Source organism: Dermacentor silvarum, chromosome 2, assembly GCF_013339745.2.
Source record: "Dermacentor silvarum isolate Dsil-2018 chromosome 2, BIME_Dsil_1.4, whole genome shotgun sequence".
Taxonomy (NCBI): domain Eukaryota; kingdom Metazoa; phylum Arthropoda; class Arachnida; order Ixodida; family Ixodidae; genus Dermacentor; species Dermacentor silvarum.
The window spans coordinates 234,815,272-234,840,985 of record NC_051155.1 but is presented as its reverse complement, the minus strand read 5'-3'; the positions used below and the strand labels follow the sequence as shown (position 1 = coordinate 234,840,985).

Genomic DNA, 25,714 nt, shown 5'->3' with positions numbered 1-25,714 from the left:
CTGACAACGGCTTCGACACCGGCAACTCAACTTGAACACTAAAAAATAAACAAGAAATGGGTAGCAACGGGACTTGAGCCCTCGCTAAATCACCAGATTGGCTTGAACGAGCTCTAATTTGCCGCACTGGGTTCCTGTAGCAGCATCCTAGGACGCAGCTGATGGGAAACCAAGTCTTGTAATGACATTTATTCCGTTCTTGCCCTCATTAATCGCACATTGTCAAGGGCTTGTCGCTTACAAGACGACTGCAAGGCCCCTCTCGGCATGGCTCGGTGCCTGAGGTGGTGAATACTCGAGGCTGCATCTTCACAGGAGCACCAAAGACGAAAACATCGCACAGGTAGAACTCAAGTTTATAGCCTGTGTCATAAATATTACAGTACTCTCTGTTGATCGCGGGCAATCGCGTAAGGTGTTGCCAGGTGCGGCTTTTGGTTTGGGCACTTGTGCAGTCTGCTCTAGCATGTTTAACGCTTCTTTTTGCGTCTTGTGGTTCGCTGTAACTTTTGTTCCTCGCTGTATAAAGGTGTGCTGTAAAATCTTGCCTTATGTTGCATGCGCACAATGCTGTGATGGGATGTAGACAAAAGCCCCTGCTGTTTGCGCTGCAGCTCAGAAACATTTCGTTGGTTTCTTTAATGTGCCTCCTATCACGTTTTCTTTCGCCACAGGCACATGGCAACCATGGAGAGTGAATCACTGGCCGAGCGCATTTTGCAAGATCTCGGAAATGTCTTCAAGAAGGAACCGTTTGTGTATGTGGTGCATGCATTTCAACACTGAGCATACTCCCACGTTTCATGTTCATACGTATAACCGTGTAAAACCTGTCGTGGTTGCATTTAACAGAATAGGACATTGTACTGTGTGGTACTGAATTAAGTGCACATAAACCAACAAATGCTCATTACGTCAACAGGAAGGAGTTCGATGTGGTGCCAGTAAGCAACTCGTCATGCAATCGTAGTCCAGTGGTGTGCGTGGAGGGTCATTTGGCCCTTGGAAGTTGGTGCGTTCCTCATGTGTATAGTTATGCATACACAAAGCTGATTGAAGCACGCAACAACATCGCAAGGCACGGTGAGTATCTTGCATTTACATGATGACACATAGCACAAAAGTTTGCTACGATTTTCTGGCACTCAGAAAAAAAAAAAAAAGCTTTTTGATATAAGGCATGCAGTGAGATATCAAGAGCTGTGCTGTGTACATTTGTGTGACCATCTTTCTCATGCTGCTAGAAGCACTGGCGAGGTTCAGTTATATTACTTCAAGAAATGTTACTTCAAGCGTCCAACTGAAACTTTTTCCATTTCAGCGAAAATAGTTTAGTTCCTGTTAAACTTCAGAGGAAACTAATAGCGGTTAAAACTGGTTTGAATTGATTTATGCTGTTTGCATAACCTAAGAATAATTACAGAAAACTGCATAAAGGTTTTTTTTTTTGTGCAAAAACTCAATGGCCACATTCACAAAAATGTTCTTATGCTAGAATTGTTCTTATAAGAGCAGATGGCCAGCCAATTGTGAAGTTAGGAATATAATTAATGATGATGACTGGCCAATGGGAAACAGCTCCTAGGAACAAAGATGTTTTTAATTCAGTCCCAGATAGTGGAAGTACACCCCAGAAGTAAAATGTCAATTTTATTACGCCTACTTCAGTTTACATACTACTGTGATCAAAAGTTACTGCCTAGCTAGGAAGTTCATTTCAGCAAGTATACGCTCGTGTGTGTTACTGACATGCCTGCATCTTTGCAAGTCACGTTAAAAATCGCAATAACAGTGCAACCACATTTAAAATATCAGCAAGCCCTTGTGCATTTACAAATAAAGTAGCGTTGTTTAACCACAAATGCAACCAACTTGAAATGGCACAGAGATCATGATCCGAAAATTTTCTGCTTACTTCTTTCGGTTTCGGGCCGGAATCAAAATATATTTTAACGTTATGGTTCAATTCAGGTTTGTGCATATATAATTTTGTCGTTTTTGGTTCATTTTCATTTTGATGTCTTCGTTCTTGTCTCTATATGACCGTCTGAGCTAGGCTTGCTTTAATTGGGCATGGGCTGTTCTTAATTGTTGTAATGCTCGTTTCAACATGCATAGCACATGCAATCACAGCTTTATTATTTTATGTACAAGGTATAATTTAGGGCTGCCTTGGTGTCAAATGTGCCTTATGTTCATCAGTAAGCAAGCATTTGTAACCAGACAAGATGATGTGCATCATGTGGTCATCTGTGCCATGTACCTGTGACTTCTAACAAATGCAATTTGCATTTTTGCAGAAAAAGATATTGTTCTTGGATGGTCAAGAATAATAATTCTCATAAACCCAGATGTACAGTTGGCCTGGAATATCAGGTGGGACACGCAGTCTCATTATGCGCATTGATTTTGTGCCGTAGCAGTGTACTCAATTATTTTATTAAATGCTTTATGTGTTTTAGAAAGGAGCTCTTCTTGTGCAAGCAGACAACATTTCAAGAGGAGCTGAAGTTTTCTCAGCTTGTCCTGACGCGAAAGCCTAAGTGTTCAGAAGTGTTCTCACACAGGTAAGTCTAGTCACCGGGTTTCTTCAATTTGTATGTTTGAAACTTAGGGCACGACTAAAGAAGAAACGTTGGGTAGTCATAAAAAGCATCGAGAAGTTCGCTGCTGTGCACTGAAGGTGGAATCGGCAAGCGGTGGCCTGGCTACATTTTTTTTTAATGCGAAGCATTTCTTGGCAAACATTTGCCACTTTGACAGTATCTATCTATCTATCTATCTATCTATCTATCTATCTATCTATCTATCTATCTATCTATCTAGCCGCCTACGTCTTGGTGCTCTCATGGTTGTATCGTTAAATTGGTATTTACCAAAATTGGCATACTATGACAAGAGTGTATGACGAACATAAATGATAGGTCATGAAACAGCTGCTGACATCTTGGTGCTCTCATGGTCGTTTCGTTAACTTGGTAGGTACCAAAATTGGCATAGTATGGCAACAGTGTATGACAAACATAAATGATAGGTCATGACATGAATGTCATTACATGCATGTCATATAGATCATAAAACAGCCGCCTAAAATGACAATGACCCAGCGAAAAAACATTACCACTCAAAAACCACTGAAATGGGTTCGGACGTGGGTACTAAGTGAAGGCAACACTAAAGGATGATGCTAGAAGTCATAGTCATGAGCATGACTCAGCAAAAATGGCAATGACTCAGCGAAAAAAGATTAACACTCGAAAAACATCCAAAATGGGTTCGGACATAAATGATGGGTCATGACATGCGTGTCATGTTGGTCATGAAATAGCCGCCTAAGTCTTGGTGCTCTCATGGTCATTTCGTTAACTTGGTAGGCTTCCTGCACACTGCTTCGCATTACATCGATTCCCACAGGGCGTGGGATCTGCCAGATTTTGTTTACACTGATGTAACCAAGTGGTTTCAGCATCATACTATTTGGCATTTAGTTGTACTACTGTACCTCTCACAGTCAGGGTTTTCTTTTGCCTAACAATTTGTTTCGTCTGGGGCATACATCCATTAATTAATTATTTTATTTGTTTCTATACCCTCAAGTGCAAAAGCATTGCGAAGGGGAGTGGGCTACAGGTTATTGAGCAATGGCATATATACAATATAAATATAAATGAGGGCAAGATGATCCGTACAAAATTTATCAAGAGGTGAAATAGAAAAAGAATTAGAACAGTCATAAAACAATAAATATACAAAGAAAAAAAGAATGCATAACAACAGCATACACACACAAAAAAAAAGACATGGTCATGTTGTACATCAATTGCAATGTAAAAATGGGAGCAAAGGTTGTCTGAAGAAGCTATAATCTGTGGTAGGGGGGGGGGGAAGTAATGTCAGGGGGCAGGCAGTTACAGTCTCGTGATGTGTGCTAATTGAAAGAATCCAAAAAGATGTTTGTTCAACAGGTCCTACACCCAACTTAGTTATCATGATTGATAAACTCACATTGAATGGTATGTAGGCCCAGGAAAGAGTTTTGCTTGTAAAAAGTGCTGACAGTAGACCTTATGAAACGTGCATAAATGAAAAACGTTTACTAGTAGTGATAAATGGGACAATGGTAAACTGACTTTCATCAGTGTTATGCTAGCTGTGCAACAATAGTTAGCTACAATAAAAGGAGTGGCATATAAAAATAATAAAATCGCATGTGGGGCATACCTGCATTGGATATGCGGGTATGAGCCAGGGACAAGAAAGAAAAAAAACAAGGAATTAAAGAAATAAAGATATCACATGTAGCTCATACAGGGGCCACACATTTCAGCTCAGCTGGTTTGGTGTGTCGTGGGGAGGGAAAGGAAAGGGGGTTGGGCGCGCACTCCGCTGGGCTTCCCTCGCCTCAGATAGTTTCGGCGACTAGATGGGAAGGCCGTGCGTGGTGCGTTCCACCGAGGAGCAGGCTGCGTTTGAGCAACGGCACCACGAACTTGCTAGAGAAAGGGCTCATCGTCGACGTTCCGATTCTAGCGTGAGGGCTTCCGAAGCCTAGGTGAAACTTCAGCGAAGAGCCCGAGTTGTGGGAGCGCGATGTTGAGACCAAACGTCAGCGAAGAGCTGCCGATCCTGAGTTTAGGGCAAACGAAGCGGAACGCTTGCGACAGCGTCGTTTTGCCACAAGTTTTGCTTACGCCCATTTTCTTGGCAGGGGAAGGGCTGGTGATATTTTTTTTTTTTCACTTAATGTCCATCAGAATATCGGCTATCCCAGTTTGCTCTCTGATCTACACTGCTCTCTTCCCGTCTCTTAACGTTAGGTCTAACGTTTTTCGTTTCATCGCTCTTTCTGCAGTCCTGTGCAGTCTCGAGCTTCTTTGTTAACCTCCAAGTTTCTGCCCCATATGTTAGCACCGGTAGAATGCAATGATTGTACACTTTTCTTTTCAACGACAGTGGTAAGCACCCAGTCAGGATTTGGCATTGCCTGCCGTATGCACTGCAACCCAATTTTGCTCTTCTTTAAATTTCCTTCTCATGATCAGGGTCCACTGTGATTAATTGACCTAGATAAACGTACTCCTTTACAGACTCTAGAGGCTGACTAGCGATCCTGAATTCTTGTTTCCTTGTCGGGCAATGGAACATTATCTTTGTCTTCTGCATATTAATTTTCAACCCCACTCTTACACTTTCTCGATTAAGGTCGTCATCATTTCTTCTAATTGTTGCCTTTGAGTGCTATGCCAGAAAGTTGTGGTTTGGAATGAGTACTGTCGCTGACCGATAAATCGGACACCGATAATCCAGACATACTCGGTAATTCGGACAGCTTCGCAGCACCGTCAATAGCCCCGTAAACTTAATGTGTAAATTACAACCAATATTTCGGACAGCCGCCAGCTCTACATTCGATTATCCGGACTCCATCCGGGACTGTAGCATAAGCGGATTCTGCCGCCATGATCTGCTCTGGCAACCTTGATGAGACATCAAGTATGGCCTCAGACATTACACGTAAAATGGTAATCCCTGAGGCCTTGTCTCGGTCGCAGCACTACACCTCTGATTAAATTACAAATGCTGGTCTTGGACGCATTGTCTAAATTGTGAGGTCGCATCAACATTGCGATCATCTCATCCTATTCCGGCATCCCAGCGCATGACCCGCTCTCGCCATTCTGTTTGTTTTTATTAAACGTCTTTATTTCTGCATTTAATAGGTGAAACCTTGCAGCAGAAAAGGGGTGCTCTATGTGGGTGGGGGACCGTTGTTTACAGTGGAATCTCGATGATACGAATCTCACGGGGTCACAAAAACTATTCGTATTGGCCGAAATTCGTATCATTGAAACACAATTAAAACTAGCTAAATTAAGGGGGACGCGGGGATCAGATCGCGAAAATCGTGAGAAAAATTGATTTTTAAAAACCACGCGTTTGGGTATCTGCAACGCCTAATATATGCTGCATCAAAATGGTTTGGCTGAAAATGCACTGAAAGTGCCCGAAAAAGTTTAATTCGTCAGTGCGCAGGGCGAGAAAACAGCTTTAAATCGCTCAAAATCGCCGCAGTTCACGGAGCCATATCTTGTATTTCCCGCCACCGAGCGCCGCCATCTTGGTATCGTTCGAAAGCTCAAAGTTTCGCCGTTCCGCTTCTCAATTCGTCCGTCGTCGCCAACTTGTAACAAACGCACAAACACCAAAGAAGCCCGGGTCTGCGATAGGTAGTCACACGGGCCCTCTGATAAAAGTGGGCCTCCGATTGGCTGCCGTGCTGAAAGGCGCCTCTCCATTGGTTGCTGCTGTGGCAGGGGCAAGATGGCAACCGCAGTTGTCTGCTTCGTAAACCACGCCGGCGTCTTCACTCGACACACAGAATTCGGATTACTGAGAACTCCCAGGTTAGTGATGGATCGTCGCTCGTTGGCGAATAAACTTCGGACGAAGCACGCCTTCGGAATACGGAAGCGCTCCTACGGCAAGAAAAATACGGCGATTAGCGGGAGAAGCGGAGGAGCACCCGACTGAACGAGTGCAACCTTGCACCGTGGATTACGTGCCGCGCTATCTTGCACCATGTGACTCCAGCAGCGAAATCTACAATCGCCCTGTGCCATCGGCACCGATAACGCAGCCGACAGAAGACGCGCCAACGGAGGCTCCCGCGCCTCGGCGTACGGCCGCACGAATCAGCTGAGATCGTATCTCGGTAGACATAGCTCGCTGCGACTAGGCAAAATGGCGCAAAAAAGAATGCGGCCCGAAGCACGGCAGCCACTCCGCCCGATGGCACGCGGAAAAGGAGGAAAAGCAACAAAAGCGCCACCGCTTCGAACTCTTCGCGCCCATTCGCGGCCTCCGCGCTGTCTGGCGTCGCCTGCGCGCTGTTCTCTTTCGCGGCCGTGGGTGGGGCGGCATTTATTCGTATCAATCGACGTGGATTGAAAATCGATTCGTAACAACTGTTTTCTAGCACGTTGCAAAGTAATGGGGCTTGGCCGGGACCGCAGAAAAATTCGCATCATCCGGAAATTTGTATTAGCCGTGATCGTATCATCGAAGTTCCACTGTAGTTGGGCATTCCAGACAGCGCTCTGCTGGCTCCAAGAAGTCTTTCTCGTGAAGTTATCGACAGGCCGTGTCAAATGGCACGAACGGTCTCCTCGCCGTCTGACTCCGATTGAGCCTTGAGTCACAGTCCAAATGGGGACCCCAACTTCGCAACTGAAGAGCCTGAACTACCACCTACCACAACGAGCTCAAATGCGGACATCATTGATGACCTGCTAGGCTGCAGCCAACTTGAAATGAAATGAATGGATAGTGCAGCACAATCGAGTATACTGTTACAATGCATAAAGGTATTTTTCTATGTTTTACTGCGCCAATAAAATTGGAGGACGCTTAAGCTTTGCTTTAAGAGTGGAACGTGATAGCGTTATCGGGACCCGTTCGCATCGCATTTTTCTTTGAGTCAGTTTTACTGCAACACAGAACGTGGGAAAGCCAGCTTACAAAGGCCAGGCTTACACCGAACTCCTCAAAGTCGGCTTCACTTTTAAATAGAAATGCATTGCTGGGAAGACGTTTTTCCACGGGCAATATAAGTCGTCTTATATTATTAAAATGTGAAAGCCCTAGGACCTTTTTTATTATTTCATTAATTATTTGCTATTGCCCTGACGCGCGTGTCCAAAGCGCATTAGGCAGGCCAAGTCCCAATTTGACCTGCCAAGGATGCGAGCGCCATCTGGATAATATTTTCGCAAGTAGCCTACCCGAGCGTGCCGCTGTTGGTATGGTAGAAATGCTGGCAAAAGGGGTTTGTGTTTGAGTTTCCTCGTAACAGAATTATGTTTTCTCGTACATTCAAATAACAGTCCAACGCCACCATGTCTGTAAGTTGTGGTTAAGTTGTACTTTACCATTTTTCTGATGGATTTCACTGTGAGAAATTCAATTTTTGTTCACTAACATTTTCCTATGTTTTACTGCGCCAATAAAATGTTCTTCTTGTACACATTCTTCTTGTACATGTTCTGCAGCTCTCACTCTACTGTCCGCATGCTGGGTGCATCAGCAAACACTTATGTTATCTTTGTTCAGTAAACACCTGTCCTCTCGCAGGTGCCCCCGAAACAATCATGCGATATAGTGGTTTTAGGTCATCGCATCGAATCGCATAAGTTCTATTCGAACACTATTGATACTACTTCAGTTATCGTGAGTACACTCTTTGGCATGGGTGAGGAAAATGCCTGAACGGGCTAATTTCATTGCTACATGTGCACAACTTTACAATGACAGTCTCATCCTCCTAGAAACTGCATGAGTAACCATGCATGATCAACAAAGTTGGATGCGAAGGTGACTAGCCAAAATGAAAATTCACGGCTTAATTGATGATGGGCTCTTAATTATTTGTAACTAAAGACATTTGAGCCAACGCATCCACAACAGCAAATGAGGGTTTCCCAGCATGCAGGTGTTCATATCTATGCAACAATACGGGATAGACTAAGTGTATGATACTGAAAATCTATAATTATCGACCAGCCTCCTTCGAGGTTTAAGCTGCGGGCGCCATTATTGAATGCAAAAAGTGAATATGCCATGAATTTGACTGTTACAGTCATCTCCACATACACAATTGCACAAAGCGCCCTTTGCTGCGTCTTGCAGCAGCACAAAATCATGCCAAAGATTATGTGCATGTGGCATCTGCGTGTTGTGTCTTTCTGCAAATCCCCGCATTGTCATATGGGACTATGGGTCTAGCGTACTCATTTGGCTGCTTCGAATTTGTGTTTCTAGGTTCATTTTGCAGTTGTCGTTATGACATAAGGGAGTAATTTAACGTATTACAAGCCATCGAATGGAGCAGTCGCCTGGATGCCTACCGTATATGTTTTTTTGATGCCAATTTATATGCACCTGCATTCGCTTCAACGTTTTTCTCGGCATGAACAGTCCATAACCAGCTCTCAAAAAGAAAGAAAATGCACGAAAATAAGCTTCGGCACGCGTTTTATTACTTATACTTCGGTGCGCTTTCCTAATGCATATATGGAAAGCTGGCAGGACCCTGACAGATGGGGCCTCACTCTCCCGCACCATCTGTCCCAGAAAGCGTGCAACATTAGCGATTCTTCTCTCTCGCTTCGAGGCCAGCTCATACACCTCTCATATTCTTCTACTGTGGCCAGAATGTTGTCAGGGGAATGATGGAGTTCACGCACAAAGTAAGTTCAACATGAGCAGCAACCATGTTGTGTCGTACTCCCTTTCTTGCTCTTGACAGCTTCGAACTCCAGCTCGTTGCTTTCTTTCAAGATTTTGCATGATGTCTCCTTTTCACTGGGCAAGCTTGCTTCTTGAATTTTGCGTACTGTCACTTGTGAAATGAGTATGGCTTAGCTAAATCTTTGGCTCTTTGGACATGACTATTCTAGGCGATGGCTTATGCAACATAACCTACGAAGCTACACCACTGACCGCGCAAACAACATTCTACAAGAGGAGCTCAAGGTGTGTCTCTTGGCTGCTGAAAAGTACAGGTGCAACTACTATGCCTGGACATACAGGATATGGCTTATGGACACCTTTGTTCATGGCAACCCTCTCGTGAGTAGATGATTTTTCTGTTAGTGAGAGTGAACAAATTCAAGCATGGGACAGCAGTTAATGAGCCTTGGGATGAAAGCACTGTTGTGCCTTTGGAAAAACGGTGTTCAGCTTTACTACCATTACCGTTACGTTAACAACAGTACAGTGGTTTCTGTTGCAGTAAAGCTTTGTATAAAGTGTAAAATTTAATGAATGACTCTGAAATACAGTACAGTTAAGGAAATACAGTGAAAACAGTTATAATCAGTGCGTCGCGGTGGCTCAGTGGTAGTGGTGTTGTGCTGCTGCATGTCATGTTGAGGTCGCTGGTTTGATTCTCACCCACAGCGGCAGAATTTTGAGTATGTGAGTGCGAGCATTATGCGAGTAAATACAGTATCATGTTTGTTACCTTGCATTTTTTTAGTTCATTCAGTTTATGTGATGCACGGGCACATTTTCCTGCATTATACTGTCACTGTATCGCGCACTGTCTATGTTTTGTAATTCTCGCACAGCATTAGAGACCTGGTGCAGTGACTGCTCATGCCATGTTTCTTTCTTTGCATCATGATGCTTTTGTATTATCAATGAAGGCTCTGGAATGACATTAAAGCTGAGCTCATGTTTTGCATTCATCCAGCTGTTATTGTGTAAGCTAAGAATGAACAGACAGTTCTTGTGAGGAAAAACTCAGAATCCTGCAACATTGCGGTGCTTTACATCTCTTGCGATGTTTCTAATTATAAAATATATTCATAGGTAGCGTCTGAGTATCCAAAACTTTCAAATAATGAATTTAATAAAGTCCTATTTGATTTGGTCCTTCAATCGTATAGGCGCTGTTCGTAAATTCGAATTTCTTTTAACTAGCTTGATAATACTTAGTTTGTCGACTGTACAGATCAGACATAAAACTGAAGCAAAAATGCGACAACTTTCATCCTGACCACATTGGACGTAAAACATGAGAAGTTACCTGCATAGCAAGACATGCTGCATCATTCAGGGAGGCAGAATTTTTTTGGCTAAACTGAGATAAGTTGCACTAAAATTTTGCTAAGACGTGATGTTCAGCAGTGGGGGTGTTATTTGATACTCAATTGTGAACGCTGCACCAGCGTGTTCTCTTTCAATTGAATTTGGATCCATTTTGTTGCAACATGTGCCCCTAACAATATGGTTTTGTAGGAGGTTGAGGTGTGGAAGCTTTGTTAGACATTTCTTAAATCTGCCATATTTGGCTTTTGCATGTAATGAGATAGTTTGTGCATTGTTTTTTACGTTTGTAACGTATTAGACAGTACACGTCATTCTATTTTACTAAATCAGCTTTCCTTGCTTGGATTCCGGGGTCACTTTGTACTTCTGTTACAAGATTTCGTTCATTGCTGGCATCATTATGTCTCAATGGGACAGTTCTGAAGTTTTCTCTCGGAATTAAAAGCTGTGGCTCCACAGGGATCGATAGGCCCAGCGTTATTTAATTTATATGTTGATGATCTAGCCAATGCTGCACATGGCATTTTTTATTGTGATAGCAATTATATGGACACTCCAGGCGGATGTCTGCCGTCGGCACCGTGAGGTTCTGCATAAAGTCCAAGGGCGATAAAATCGTCGCCGCATGCCATATGCTGTACGTGCGAGTGAAAGTGCGCAAGGGACACATGCTTTCACGGAGAGCGAATGCACGGCGGAGAGCAAATGCGACGTCTTCCGTCGCGCGAAAGGCTGTGGGGCGATCGGAGAGAGGGAGGGGGGGGCAACATTGTGCTGCAGCACCAACTGCGTATTTTGCGACCGGGCGCAAGGGCAACTGGCCACTCAGTCTCGCACACAAAAGGAGGAAAGCGGGAAGGCAGCGCGGGAGGGAGGGGGTGCGGCTGCTACTCTGCCAGCAACTGCATACTTGTACTTCGCGCAGCTGCGGGCGGTCGCATGCACCGTATCTTGAAAGTGATCTGCACGCGGCTCCTACCTTTGTATGCGCTGTGCCTTTCGCCGCTCAGTTCCCGTTGAAGCGATAGACCACACGAACCTTCTGTCACTGCTCCATCCGTGCTTGCGCACGCCAGTGTTTTGACAGTGGTTGTCTGCGGTCATCAGAGTGTGATCTATTCATGTTTGCTTCTGCACGCTGACAGTAGGCTTGTTAATTCAGTTAGTAAGCGAATGTGTCCCAAGTTTATACAGTCTATAAAACTACCATCCTTACTCCTTATAGCTCTCTACTAATTTGCTATTGCAATTGATGCTTCGCCTTTCGGGCGAAACTACCACTTTTTTCAATGCACTGATGATACGCCTCTGTTGTCATGTACTATCACATTCAATATGAGTTACAACATGCGTAAGTGGGGCATGTTGCGCATGTCGCTCATCGCTCTTGAGAAAAAAACTGGAGGGTGTTTCACCATTCCAGCTAAGCGCATACCTCCTGCTTTCTGTCGTCTGCTTTCTTCACGGAGCGATAATACACTAACCCACCGAGCAACTATCACTCCATCACGAGAAAAAAAGACAACAGTTACAGAGCTAGGGCAGTGGTGTGCCATGATGAAGCATGGTGCGCTAAAGGCTAACGACATCCACACTGCTCGGTGTGCCATTGTATTATTGCTCTGTGAAGAAAGCAGATGATGGAAAGCACAGGGGTATGCGCATTGCTGGAATGGTGAAACTCTCAGCGAATTTTTTTTTTACAGCCTCACTACAGTTATGGCTCACATGTTACAGCTCATATTGAATGTGATAGTACCTTGAGTTATCCAGATGCTATTTCCACTTTATACACTGGCGAAACAAAAGCCACAGACTGATTCACAGCTGGTTTTCACATATTAATCTTTGTAAGCTGTTTTGGCAAATTCCGCTTACCGAGGAAACAAAAAAGTACGCCACTATTTGGGACACCTTTTGACTTATTTGAGCATAATTGCCTGCTGTTCGGCTGGAAGAACTCTCCGGCTTGGTTTCAGAAGAATATAAATGACATATGGAAACCTCACCCAGGTAGTTTTTGTAATGTCTTCTTAGATGATATCATTTTCGCAAGACTAAAGAACAACACGAGAACCATCTTTCTGAAGTCCTAAGTGCCATCAGCCATGCCCACAGTCAACTTCAAGAAAAGTTAATTTTTTTCAAGTGAAAGTGTTGTTCCTTGGTAGGGTCTTCAGCAGGTCCGCTAAAAAGCACAAAGCAGGATTTTGTTGACTGAATTTCAAAGTTGGTGAAATCGTACGATGTCCACTCTCTGTGGGTGTTTCTAGGTCTTGCTAGACATTTCAGGTCCTTCATAAAAGACTATGTGGTTAAGACCAGGTGTCTTACACATTTGATGCAAAAGGATGTGCTTTTCCAATGGCATCCAGAGTGTGAAATCGCCTATGGAGAACTAGTCAAACTGGTATCGTCAGATCCCATCCTACGTATACCAGACCTATCCTTGCCTTTCGTGCTCAATACTGATGCGTTGCACTATGCAACGGGTGCAGTTCTATGTCAGAAGCCATCACAACAATCTGATTATCAAAAGCACCACGCTTTTGGATATTGCAGCTATACATTGAAGCCTGCTGAAGTCAATTATGCCACCACAGAAAGAAAAGTTCTGGCAGTATTAGAAGGCTGTACAATATTTTAGAACCTATCTAGAGGGCACGAAGTTCACCCTTTTGCCGATCATCAAGCTTTGACTCATCTCCTAGGCATGGCACAACCAAAGAGTTGAATTGCCAAATGAGATGATTACCTACAACAGTTATACTTATCACATTGATTGTTCACATCGGCCTGGTCCACTACTGACAGATGCTGAGGCATTGTCTAGATGGATTGTGCACGAGACAAGTGAACACCCACAAGTAAATCACGTAAGGTTGTGGGAAGGCACTGACGAAAAATATCATGTTTGTGGACGAAAAATATCATGTGCGACCGACAATGGTTCCTAAGATACTTCATCTATACCATGACAGTCCAGAGGCGGGGAGACATGACGACTTTTGGTGCACTTACAATAAACTCCCGAAAAGGTTTACTTGGCCAAGTACGAAGGACGACATTAAAAATTACATTTGCACATGCCACTTAAGTGAACAATGTGAAATTCAAGCAAGCGACAGATGTGATGATAGCCCCAAAACATTCACGCATCCCCTTTGAAGTCATCCACTTAAGACTTCGCGGAACTTAAAGATAAGGGGGAAGGCACAAGGAAAACTCAAGCATTTTTACTCAGTATCGATGGATGCGCAAGAATGATCAAGGCCAAGGCAGGAAAGGAAGATGCTAACAGTATCATTGCTCTTCTTTAAGCTGAATGCTTCCAAAATAATACGAAGACGATAGTGTGTGACAATGGGCCTGGCTTTCAGAGAGGTAACATATTATTTTTATTTTTATCAAGAATATGGCTTTGTGGTTGTTGCCATCTGCCAGGCGCTGTTAGTCAAGCCTCTGTGGCTTTGGCAGGCATCACTTCTGTACTTTGGTCGTCTGAGTAATAAAGGTATTATTAATATTATTATTATCATTATTATTATTATTACAATTATTATTTGATATAACTGTTAAACCTCAATATAACGAAGTCGGCGACATTGGTGATTAACTTTGTTATATAGAAATTTCAGTATATTGAAAATTTGCCTCCTATGCAAATAAGTACAGTCGCCGATGGATTTTCTTACATGGAAGGGGGTCGCAAAATTTTCCGAATTCTCATACGATCTGAAAAAGTAAGTTTGATGAGAAAAGTTTTGTTGAACTTGAGATTCAGCAACGATAGATACGGTTTCCTGCCATGTTGACGATATCATCACATTGTTGGTATGGCGTGAAGCCAGCCACATTTTCGTGTCCACTCCGCCCCCGCGGCTAATAGCGTAGCTGGCAGCGAGGATTGAATGCTTCGTCTGCCTCTCGTTTCAACGTGTCTTCGAAACTCAAGATTACGCAGTCTCTAGTGCTAAACGTGCAGAAAGACAACACACATGACGCCTCGCCATTTTGGCATGCTCACTCTAAATGTGCTCAGCCGTGCGCAGCCACAGCTGCACTAAAAAAAGGAGATTCGCGCCAACTTGCCACCCCACTCCTTCTTCCCCCTCCCCTCACGCGCGCTTGATCATGTTAGAGTTACTGTATAGGGAGTGCATACGGTAACTGTAGAGGACATTACCGCCAGCTCGCTCCCCTCACCCCTTTCCCCTTGCTCGCGCGAGAAGGCAGCACTCGTCAAGCCACCATCATTCTCGATTTTCTACATTCCAATTTCAACCACACTTAATTTGCCCAATGCTTTCCTTGGCTTAATTGTCTGTTGGCTTTATGTGGTCATGATTGGACTTTATACGAAACACGAAGCTCCTCCACTTTGGCGGACGCTCTTGGTCTCGCGACGCGCCATTCAAAAGGTGCATTCGCAAGCAGGCACTTGTAATTCAACCATTTCATCATCAGCGTCCGCGTAAGTTTCCATATATCTCGGTGTTCCTTTGCGGCGGCAGTGAAATTTTGTTACATTGAAATTCTGCATAAACACACTTTGTTATATTGAAGTTCTAAATACACAATGTGACTTATGTACAAGTTATAAAAGTTAAATAATTTGTTATATCGAGAATTCCGTTATATTGAAGTTTGTTATTATGGAGGTTTAACTGTAATAGTGGCATGATATATCATGCCCATTCCGAATAGAGAAAAACTCTGCTTTTCTCACTCTGCAGTCAGTGCACATGTGCATTTTGATTTATTTCATTGCGTTACACAAATAGTACTAACTGGTCTACAAGACTGTTTTTCTAAATTCAGTTTTGATAACTCATGACCACATATGCCACGAAGAGTCCTCTATATTGTAACAAACAATACAGTGTGTTGTGCGATAAGTCAGACTTTGACAACACGACTGTGTGCAAATATGTACACCAAGTGAAGCAAAATACCAATATTTTTGTTTTGAGAGGCTGTTAGCGTGGTCATTTGCTATGTTGCCAGCGCTCCACGAAACTGAAACTAGTGAAGCCTAGTCAATGTAGTAGTCGCCGATGAAAATTCGGTGCATGCATTGATTGTACTTTTCGTCTATCTGTAGCGACAGCATGACAGTGTTCGACATATGTGCCATGATATTGTATTTTTATTTTATTAATTATTCAGTACCGGCGTCGCCAATAAGGCATTACAGCAGGGAGGATTTCATTCCAAATACAAAAGTTTATAGAAGTTTATAGTTTATAAAGTTTATACACTCAAAGCATGGAAAAAAGCATCAACAGATGTAATTAGTACAACAACAGGCGGAAGAAGATTCCAGGGGAGGTATTCTGTAAGAGTCCACCTTGTGGACATGTCCATTTTGTCTGCTGCTGAAGAACTGATTGGCTGTGGCGCGTGGCTCCTGTTGAAGCGCACCCCAGTCCAACCAATCAGAATTTCAACAGCAGACGAAATAAACATGTCCACTAGGTGGACTCTTACAGAATACTTCCCCAGGAGCGCGCTATCTGGACAAAAACAAAAAAAAAAAAAAATACTGCAAAATGTCACCTTTAAAAGCAAGTTCCTTGACTTTCAAAGGGTGATCCTTTTTTTGAGGGGGATATATACTAAGTTAGTTTCATGTATTTCTCTCGACTAATGCCAGTATGGTAATGGTATGTGCTATAAAAGGATTTCAAATGCAGGTTTCTTCTGCAAGTCTTTAGGTCCAGCCATTGGAGAATACGTTTAGCCTCTGTCATGCTGAATTTTCTGTCATAGTTTCCAAAGACAAATCTGGCAGCCCTGTTTTGGATTTTCTCAAGTTTGTTAATTAATCCTAAGGTGTAAGGGTCCGAATATACACATGCGTATTCGGGCGTTGGTGGCATGTCACACACCTCGTGAACGAGGCGTCAACTCCGGGCCAAATTCCAAAGCCGCCTTATCATTTTCCGAAAATAACCCCACGAAAGCACGGACAATTAATAAGAGGCCTTCTTATGCGCTAGCGAATGCCGGTTGTGGTCCAAAGACCGAGTCAGAGCCCAGAGCTGTCAAAACACAACAAAATAGATTCTTCGAATAATAAGAGGAGGGTGGTGACTCATCCACAGGCGCACACTCGGGCTGTCGCACTCCTTCTTTTATTCTACTCGCCTCTTTCTCAATACTGTAGCCTTTGCGTATCTTGTCGAAGCTTCTAGTCTCCATTGATCGCTTCAGCTGTCTGTGGCGTATGCGCTCTCTCCCTCTGTTGAAGCTGCCGCGGGGCCGACGTGCTCCTTTGCTGGCGTTCTTGGGTGATATGCGGCGCACGCTTTGATTATGCAAACTTTTGTGACATCGTACGTGTGTGAAATACAATTGTTTCAGACCATTGGGTAGGGAACTGAAATTGCACCTCAAGAAACCGAGAACCGATGCTGCTTTATTCTTTAAATAATTTGTGTGTCTAGTCCATTGCAAGTCTGAGGTGAAAAAAAAACAAAAAAAACACCTAAATATTTTAATTCGCTGGCAATCTCTAGGCTAGCCTCACCGATTCGATATGTGTGCTCTTGGTAGGAGCGCTTCCTTGTAAAGGCTGGCATGCATGCATTTGTTCACATTCAAAGACATCTTCCAACGTGCACAGCATGTGGCCACAATGTCCAAATCATTCTGCAAAGCTATGTAGCTACTATGATCGTTAATGACTCTATAAGATAATGTCATCGGCAAACATTCTAAACAGTGATCTAATGTTGTCTGTAATGTCATTGATAAACTGATTGATAAATGATTGATTGTCTGTAATGTCATTAATTGTAGCGATGCATTCTGCTTGATTCTATGACACTTTTATCATCCACTGTTCATGATTGGCTGATACCGTTGATAACTCATGCGGCGTGTCGCTTTGACCACTGACGAAGTGCAAGTCTGAAAAGGAATAGCATGAAAGGCATTGCTAGAAAATTGCAGCCACGGAATGTCTAGGCCAAGTTCAAGAGTATTTCAAATTCTTGGACGACCACTTTCAAAAGGTGCTTTCATTTTCGCGATATTACTCGTCACTAGCATGAAATGCGTCAACGGGTGGCAGTGTTTCCGCAATGTGATAAGATAGTGTGCTTCGCACCGTGCCAAAAATGTTGTCGCTTGCAGAAGCCGATGCATCTTGCGCTAGTCATACGAACTTGAAGCTATCTTCGAAAGTGACGATCAGAGAACACGCCACATCTTATTTGGCCACTTGAATAAAATTACTTATATTTGCTCAAATGTGGTAACTCAGACTCCTGATAATTCGGACGTTTTGGTGATCCTCATCAAGTCCGAATTATTGGTCGGCAACTGTATATAAATCCTGCCAAGAAAGCGTTTCTTCTCCTGACAAACATAAGCCCACTTGTTGAAACATTAGCTTCAGGCTAAGGCTTCCCTTGTTTGGCTCCTGTTGACTGCGTCAAGTCTCCTTGCTGGGACTCCTTTTTGGGTTTGGAATGCTCCATATGTGCTCTCAGTGAACCATACATCATAATGTGCAGTGTTGTGACAGAAATTTGCTAACGCTTCTGGCACTATTCGATTCGTTTTCTGTTTGGCCTCAAAAAGTACTATTTGCACTCCGAGGGTCCCGGAACGGTTTGGACAAATTTTCTTGACGCGTAGGGTACAACTACAGTAAAACATTTGTGCCACAATTTAAGTGAAGCGTCTCATATTAAGAGCTACAGACGATTACAACTTACCCTCCTCCCTAACCATGCTTTTTCTCCTCAACTCTTTCACCGAATGTGATCGGCACCAAGCTCCGCCTTCACTGGCTCTGCGTCATTTCAACTTCCAGTTGCCTTGGAGCTGCCAGCACGCGAAACCTCTCCAACCTCTCCGCTAGCCGTGGAGCAGTGTGTGTTGCGAGCATTCTGTCGCAGTGCTGTGTGTGTCTGGTATTGTGGTAACCGTAGGCAAGCTGGGCATTTTAACGGATGGGCGAAGGCATAAAGTAAAGCCCCTCCATACTACTACCGCTGGGATGAAGGAGCTTTAGCGGAGACGTACGTGAGCGGCCTGATTGGCCTGCACAGTCCAGCTACCTGGTGGTGCAGAGCTTAACCAGCCAAACACAGAGCTAATATTGCTGTAACCTAGTGTAAAACATATTAAACATTTAAAAATACAATGTGTTCAAGGTTACGCTCTTGCTGAAAATTTACACCACAGCAAAGTAGAATACACTTGGTTACTGCTATGTTAGCTCTGTGGTTGAGCTTTGTGCCACCAGGTGGCTGCACCGTTCATGCTGTTCACGTTTGCGCCTCCACTCATACCGTAAAATGGCCAGTCCACGTGTGCTTGTGTTTATCCGAATATTGACATGCTAAAGCCTATTGTGGTAGTAATCGTTCGGCGTGAAGTGATGGCCACAAACACGTAGATGCTGGTGCTGATCAGATACAGACAGCCCGATGCGCTGCAGCCACTCCGCTCGCATGTTGCATTGCAGAAGGACACGACATCGCAGCTTGGCATGTTGCTAATCACTAGATTTGCTGCGCCCAAGGTAACTAGGACAATCCATGGTGCTCGCGAAAAGAAAGCTGGAGACCAACCCGGACTGCGCGGCTCACATCAACACAGAGAATGTTGTAACGCAAGCAGATGACACTTGCTGTGTGCCGGAAGTGCTTGAGTGTAGTGATAAATTGTCCTTGTGCATTCTCTTTCTGTTCCTTTCTTTTTTATAGAAACAAATTAACTAACATTCCAACTCTTACGAACATTTGTTCACCATAAAATTGGAAAAATTATCGATGACGCAGCCTGGGCAGCCAATCGGATTGATAGCTAGCCGTACTCACATCATATGGTCACCTCGTGTCATTTGGTCAGGGGTGGCTGAAAACTCGGGGGTGTGGCGTGCTGCGATTGGTAGCGATGTGCATTTTTAAAACCTTATAATAAATTACACGCTTTACACGAAGTGCTTAGATGCATCAATTAATGATCAGAAGGACCAACCTGACGACTTAGTACGTTTGTACAAAATGGTCAAAATTGTTTCAGGATCCCTTTAAAGCATATATAGGACATTTTAGCATTATGTTGTTGTGGTATTGTTTCCAGTAGTAGCATTTATGTAGCCATAGTCAAATTGGGTGTAGAAAGCTGCAAGCCAAAGCGCGCTATTACATTTAGTTGCTGCAGTTTTCATGCTTGTTAAAGTGCTTCTGAAAGAATATGGATGAGCTTTGCTCTAGAACATATGATTAATATTGACATTTGTCAACAATCCACACAGATGCTGGAATCGGAGATTCAGCTGACACGTGAATGGGTCCGCGGTCACGTGTCAGATTGCAGCGGCTTCCATTACCGGCAGTACCTGTTGCGCCGTGTGGGAAGCATTCCACTGCTGTCTAAAGAGCTGGCTCTGTGTGAGGAGCTGTGTATCTCGTTCCCTGGCCACGAAGCCATCTGGATGCATCGGCGCTTCTGCCTCTGGCATCTGCATCCTACTGCCACCAATGGGGAAACACAGGCCAAGAAGGCTCGCGGTGCCAGCAACTGGGCCGAAGCCGAAGAAGCCTTTCTGCAGCGAGTGTCGGGTTGTGGCGAGTGGCAGGACGAGTTAGTGGTACGTCACGTTCGCTGGTTACGCAGCGTCTTGGGCTGGACAGGGACAGCACCGTGACAGCAGCAAAGCAACAGCTCTTGTGGAATGTGCCGGGAAAGAAACGGCTGTGATTTCTTGTCTCAGGAGAAAAGGTTTGGGCTCCTGGAGTAGTCAGAACAGAAACCGAAACATGAGGTGTATGAAGGTGGCCAGAACCAGAACTACATGTGGTTGTGCATTTGCCTTTTGCGGTGAGTGATGGGCTTCAGTGAGTGACAGGACACCACGACAGTGGAGCAGCAGCCCTCCTTGTGTACATGTGCTGGAAGAGAGTAAAATGGCTGTTATTTATTGTCTCAGGAGGAAAGGAAAAAAAAGGCGGGCTTCTGCAGTGGCAAGGACTGTGAACGAAAGCATGCTGTCAACATGCACGAAGGTAGCCTGAGGCATGTGCAGTCGTGCCAAAGAAGTGCATGTAACGGCTTACGTGCAGAAACAGTTTTATCGGATGCACTTTAGTCACAGTACTGCTTGACTACTGGACTTGTGAAGTTGTCAGTGGTGCTGCTCGTGTGTCGGCTTCCATCGAGTAAGATGGTGCCAGTCATTGTAAAGAACAAAATATGCCTGCATGGCTGCATCGATGTTATTTGCTAAGTGTTGCTAACTTTCAGGTGTTAATATGTGTGCAGCTACTGCATGTGCTCTTGCACGTGGAATTTTACCAATGTGGGTAAGTGGCATAGTACATGCAAACCATTCCTTGTGCTAAGTCTAGTTGATGAGCTTTGCAAGACGTAAAAGCCTTGCTTGTGATTTTGTTGGGCTTTCCCAGAACCTGGTTACTCAGCTATGAAAGAAAAAAAATGTTAATGTTTACAAAGGAACTGGTAAAGAAATATATTTAACTGTGCATGCCCACGTGGTATGGGCACTTTTCGGTATTTGAGCAGGTGCAGAGGAAGGCCCCTTTCATCTTAATCTTACCCAAATTTAGTCTAAACGAAGAGCAGCTACTGATTTTATGGAATATATTGAATTTTTGCTTATATATCATGAGCACCTAAGGACTTTGTAAATGACATGGGCGAGGTTAAAAACCAACCACCTTCAATAGTTCTTAGCACTCATTGAATCCTTAGGGGCTGAAAGTGACAAGCGTATCAAGTTCAATCCAAAGAAGGAGTCAAGAAGTTTAGTAGCAGGCAGACGCCACATTGCTTTGTATCGCTTGGTTCAAAAGCTTAAACACTTTGCCGCATAAGGTAATGACCGTATATGACATTTCCATAGTCTTCAAAATATTATATCTGATCCTTTAGCCCCTTTCAAGAAAATAAAACATACCTACATAATGACACCTTTTAGTATCTCAGCAGATACAGAGAGCGTAGCGCCACCAGAGAACAGCAAGCTCTCTTTAAGTAGGAAGTTGAACAAAGCTGTTCATTGCAGTTGAAGGCAACAATAGGGAGTTTTCGAAATAGCGCACCCAAGTGTCTTTGTGTACCCAAAGCCCCACACCCTGCTTGCATTCTTTTGTGCTCCTTTTGCATTCTTTTGTGTGCACGGCAGTTTGTGTCCCTTAACTTTAGGTGTGCAAAACCTTAAACTTCCTATGGCCCTTTTTGCCATTGATGCACAAAGGCTTTTTGTGGGTGTGGACCTTATTCAAGGATTCGGAGTGTTTTGCTAGATGATGAAATTGGTGTTGGAGTCTTAGTTTTGTTAAAAAGTACCGTCGTGGACAAATGAGGACTAATTGTTTGCGTGTTTTGAGGCCTACACCACTTTTGATGACTGGAGTGTTGTGAAATTGCACTCTCGAGTGATGACTCATAAGATGCGTTCTACTTTTCTTATATCTTCCCATTCTCATTTCATTTGACCACTACAGTACTACATTATCCTGTCATTAGGAGCATAGCAAATACACATTCTAGAGAATATCCTTACATGCGATGTAGCATCTTCCACTTGTTCAATTATTTGGAATACGTTTTTTAGATCTGTCATAAGTCTGCTTGTTATTTCTGTTTATCTGTTTTTGGCATTTGGAACTATGATGCTGTTGCTGTTCTCTGTAATTTAGGATGTAATTCTTCAAGTTTCATTGATTGCAAATACTTCGGATTTTTACAATACCCTTAATTCGGGCTCCGCAATATCAAGAATGCACTTTATGGAAATTTTAGTCTGAAAGGGGCTCTGCAAAACATTTTAGGTTCATTATACAATGTCTTTGCTATAAAATGGCAATCATCTTGCAGACTTCCTCTTGAAATAATTTTTTACCGTGTGTTTCTGTGTCAGCAAAGCAATGAGATTCGTAATGTCTGTCTTTACTGTTGCTTCAGGGCTTTTCTCTCTCCTTCTAAACCTTTTAGAATGTTAGATGCTGCAGATCTCTGCTAGGGAGGGCAATGCTTTACCCAGTGACACGTCGTCATGGTGTACTTTTAGTTCCTTTTTTTTATCTTGCATGCCTCGTTCAGTTACGGTCAGATGTAGGTGCACATTTTGTTCCTTTGTCTGCTGCTTTTACCCTTTTTCAAGTGTTTGACGTCTCCATCATAATTCTTTCTTCTGGTGTCTGAAGGAATCTAACAAGTAACCATATTGTACCAGTTTATGTCATCCCTTGACATGAATTATGGAAGGGGATTTCAAACAGCCATGAGGGAGAACAAGCTACCTTTTCGGGCATCATTGTGTGTTTTCTACAGCGTGTGGATGCAAAGCAATTGGGCTGGCTGTTTACAACATTATGTAGTCAGTGGGCTGGTCTAAAAAGTTTGCATTGTTCAATAAGTGTTTCAGGACAGCATAAAAATGCCCATGTTATCTCTTTTCTGCAGTTATGTAAACTTGCATATCCTTTTATTTGTTGACGTAAGGATAGCCCTCACAGTGTCTGCTTTGGCCTAGTTGGCACTAAATGTGGCTGACATGTGAGTAAGATGATGTGTAAAATTTTCCTCAAGGAAGCATTAAAGCTATGGTGAAAGGCTGAAAAGCTGCAGACGAGTCATTGAAACTGTAGCCACAGACCTGTAGCATGGATCAATTATGATTTTACTAAGCTGGGAGGTCTGCACTTGCCTATGTAATTTGTACAGTTTCACCGTCCATTTGTCTCATACCAAGTTCTCTGGTTGCCCTTCGGTGCTTTTGTTTGTGTAATTGCAGCAGCAGTTGTTGTTCACCACCTTAGTATTTCTGAAACAGCATTTATATGCTGCTCATAGTTGTCTTGAACTTGGGATTATTTAGTGCTATGGATACCCTGCAAATGTAGTGAGAAACTTGTGTTAATTATTTTCGCATCTTTTTACAACAGATGGCTCATAGCTACCTCTGTCAGCCACAGGTGTTGTTTGCTGTAATTGCTTTAGTGTCTTTTAGTGATCAGTGGCTCATGGCATTTCTGTTGGTCTGAGATTTTGTTTGTCAGAGTTGTGCATAAATCTCACAGCTTTTGTAACAAGACATTCTCACCTGTAAGGGTGGCCTTTATTTTTTTAGTCATTTTTACTTGCACAAATGAAGTGGCATTTAGCCTCCACTCGAATGTTGTTGTAGAGATTAGCTTGGTCAAAGACAAAGTTCCTTCATGCAGCATCCTAGCTGAGATGCTGTGGCTAAAGGGTGTGCACTGCCTATTCAAAAGTGTATCTTTTCCTCTTTGCTTACCCATTTGATGATTGACGTGTGTTTTTTCTATTTCAAGTTGAACAGTGTGTGAGATACCTGATGCATGTTTCTTGCTGCTTACCTGAGCATTCTTTCTTTTTGCATAGATGGCTTCACCAGATATATATTTCCTGATAGTATGTACATTGACTCACTAATGCCAAGATTTAGCGCAGCACCTTGATCGCAGTGAGAGTAATAGTGTGATAATAGTTTGCATTACGGATAATAGTTTGCATTAACAAAATTAAATTAATTGTCAATGAAACTCCAAGCCCTAGTTGCAAGGGAAGCATGAAAAAGCTGTAGATATTACACTTGCATATGAAGAAAAAAATGTCACTCGGAACATTCTGATTAGCTGCATTGAGTAGATTTTGCTCTTGCTTCTAACAACTGCGGCCTGTGTACACCATGTTTGAATGCATGCATTGTTGTCTGTCTGATACAAAAATTTCATTCAAGCAATACACAGTAAGTTAATAGGTAAACTTGCAGACAGAAAGCTCTATTTACCATGTGTGTGCACAGTACAAACTGGTTGTACTTATCTGTTGTTGACCTAGTTGTATATTTTTACTTGACACCATGACAGAGGAGCCTATCAGTCTTGTTAAAATAAAGAAGAGAGTGCTTTTACCTGTACTTGTGTTTTGTCCTTAATCCATGTTTATATTTCGTAAGGATTTGAGGGTTCTGTTCTGTGGTAGGCTAAGCAAGTGGCTCCTCTTCTAATTGCCACTGTGTAAAAGTGGATACTGCAGCAGGCTACCAGTGAAAAAGAAATTAGCAGTGGCTTAGCTCGGCTATGCCAGGATATACGTAGCGTGAGCTAAGTCGGCCACATCATTCAAAACTGATAGACCTGGTGGTATGGGCGGGTAACGATACCCATTGGTAACGCTAAAGAATGGAATCTTCTGCTTAACGAGAAAGTTCTTGCACGTTGTACAAACCCGCGCCACGGTTTCACCCCACTCAGGCGGCACCGCTAAACTCAACGTTTCACGCATGACACTACTTACCGGCGTCAAGTCTTTCATGTGCCACAGTCTTTCACACACGTTGCACACATATCCAAACGGATTGTTTACGAAGTCCGTCTCGAAGGTCCGAGTCGCACTGGCGCTTTCGCCAAGTTTCACTGTATAGTCAGTCAATCGGCGAGCCTTGACGTCATCGACGGCGTCTTGTTGCTGTTGCTGAGATGGTCTGGCACGTCGCTCAGGTTTCTGGCGACGCTGCTTTGCTAGACGTTTCTTCCTTTGCTCCAGTGTCTCCACAGCCTTTTTCTGTTCGTTCTTCCTACGCTCAACCGTTAATTGCCAGGCAACTACTTCGGGATCCGATAAGTCAAGCTTCTCCGCTCTTCTGCGCCGCTGAGCAGCAATTTCGCTCTCCTTCTCCATTGCTGTACCACACTGGCAAAAGCCCAGCACAAAACGCCGGGCAAACGCCCAGCGCGCCAGCTGTGCGCTGTGTGACGTCGCTGCTCCTCGCGCATGCGCAGCATGGCTCTCCAGGAGCCATGCGAAACTGCTCAACCTCGGCCAGTGTAGCTCACGCTACAAAAGAAACTGAGATTTTGGCCCAAGAAGCATACCAAGCTCATTTTACAAGCACAAAGATGCCTGCAGGCAGGTTTAAGGCCAAGGGACATTTTAACAGCGAAGCTGTTTAAGCCAGCCGTAATTTGTGGTGCGTATCAAGAAACTACCAAGAAAGAAATTAAAAAAAAACAAGGCAGGATTCGAACCCGCGCACCCCCGGTCCCAAAGCGAATGTCGTAACCACTAGGCTATACAGCCACGCTTGCAG

At 43.6% G+C, this 25,714-nt stretch overlaps 1 protein-coding gene across 1 annotated transcript; it reads left to right on the top strand.

The window, feature by feature from the left end:
• The first annotated feature begins 29 nt into the window (after positions 1-29).
• On the top strand, positions 30-24,540 carry LOC119442874 (protein prenyltransferase alpha subunit repeat-containing protein 1). Its single transcript, XM_037707919.2, has 7 exons — positions 30-343; positions 675-758; positions 923-1,083; positions 2,301-2,376; positions 2,463-2,567; positions 9,456-9,627; positions 19,889-24,540. Exons 2-7 carry the CDS (start codon positions 679-681, stop codon positions 20,279-20,281), a joined length of 987 nt encoding a protein of 328 aa, XP_037563847.1. The 5' UTR covers positions 30-343; positions 675-678; the 3' UTR covers positions 20,282-24,540.
• The last annotated feature ends 1,174 nt before the right edge of the window (positions 24,541-25,714 follow it).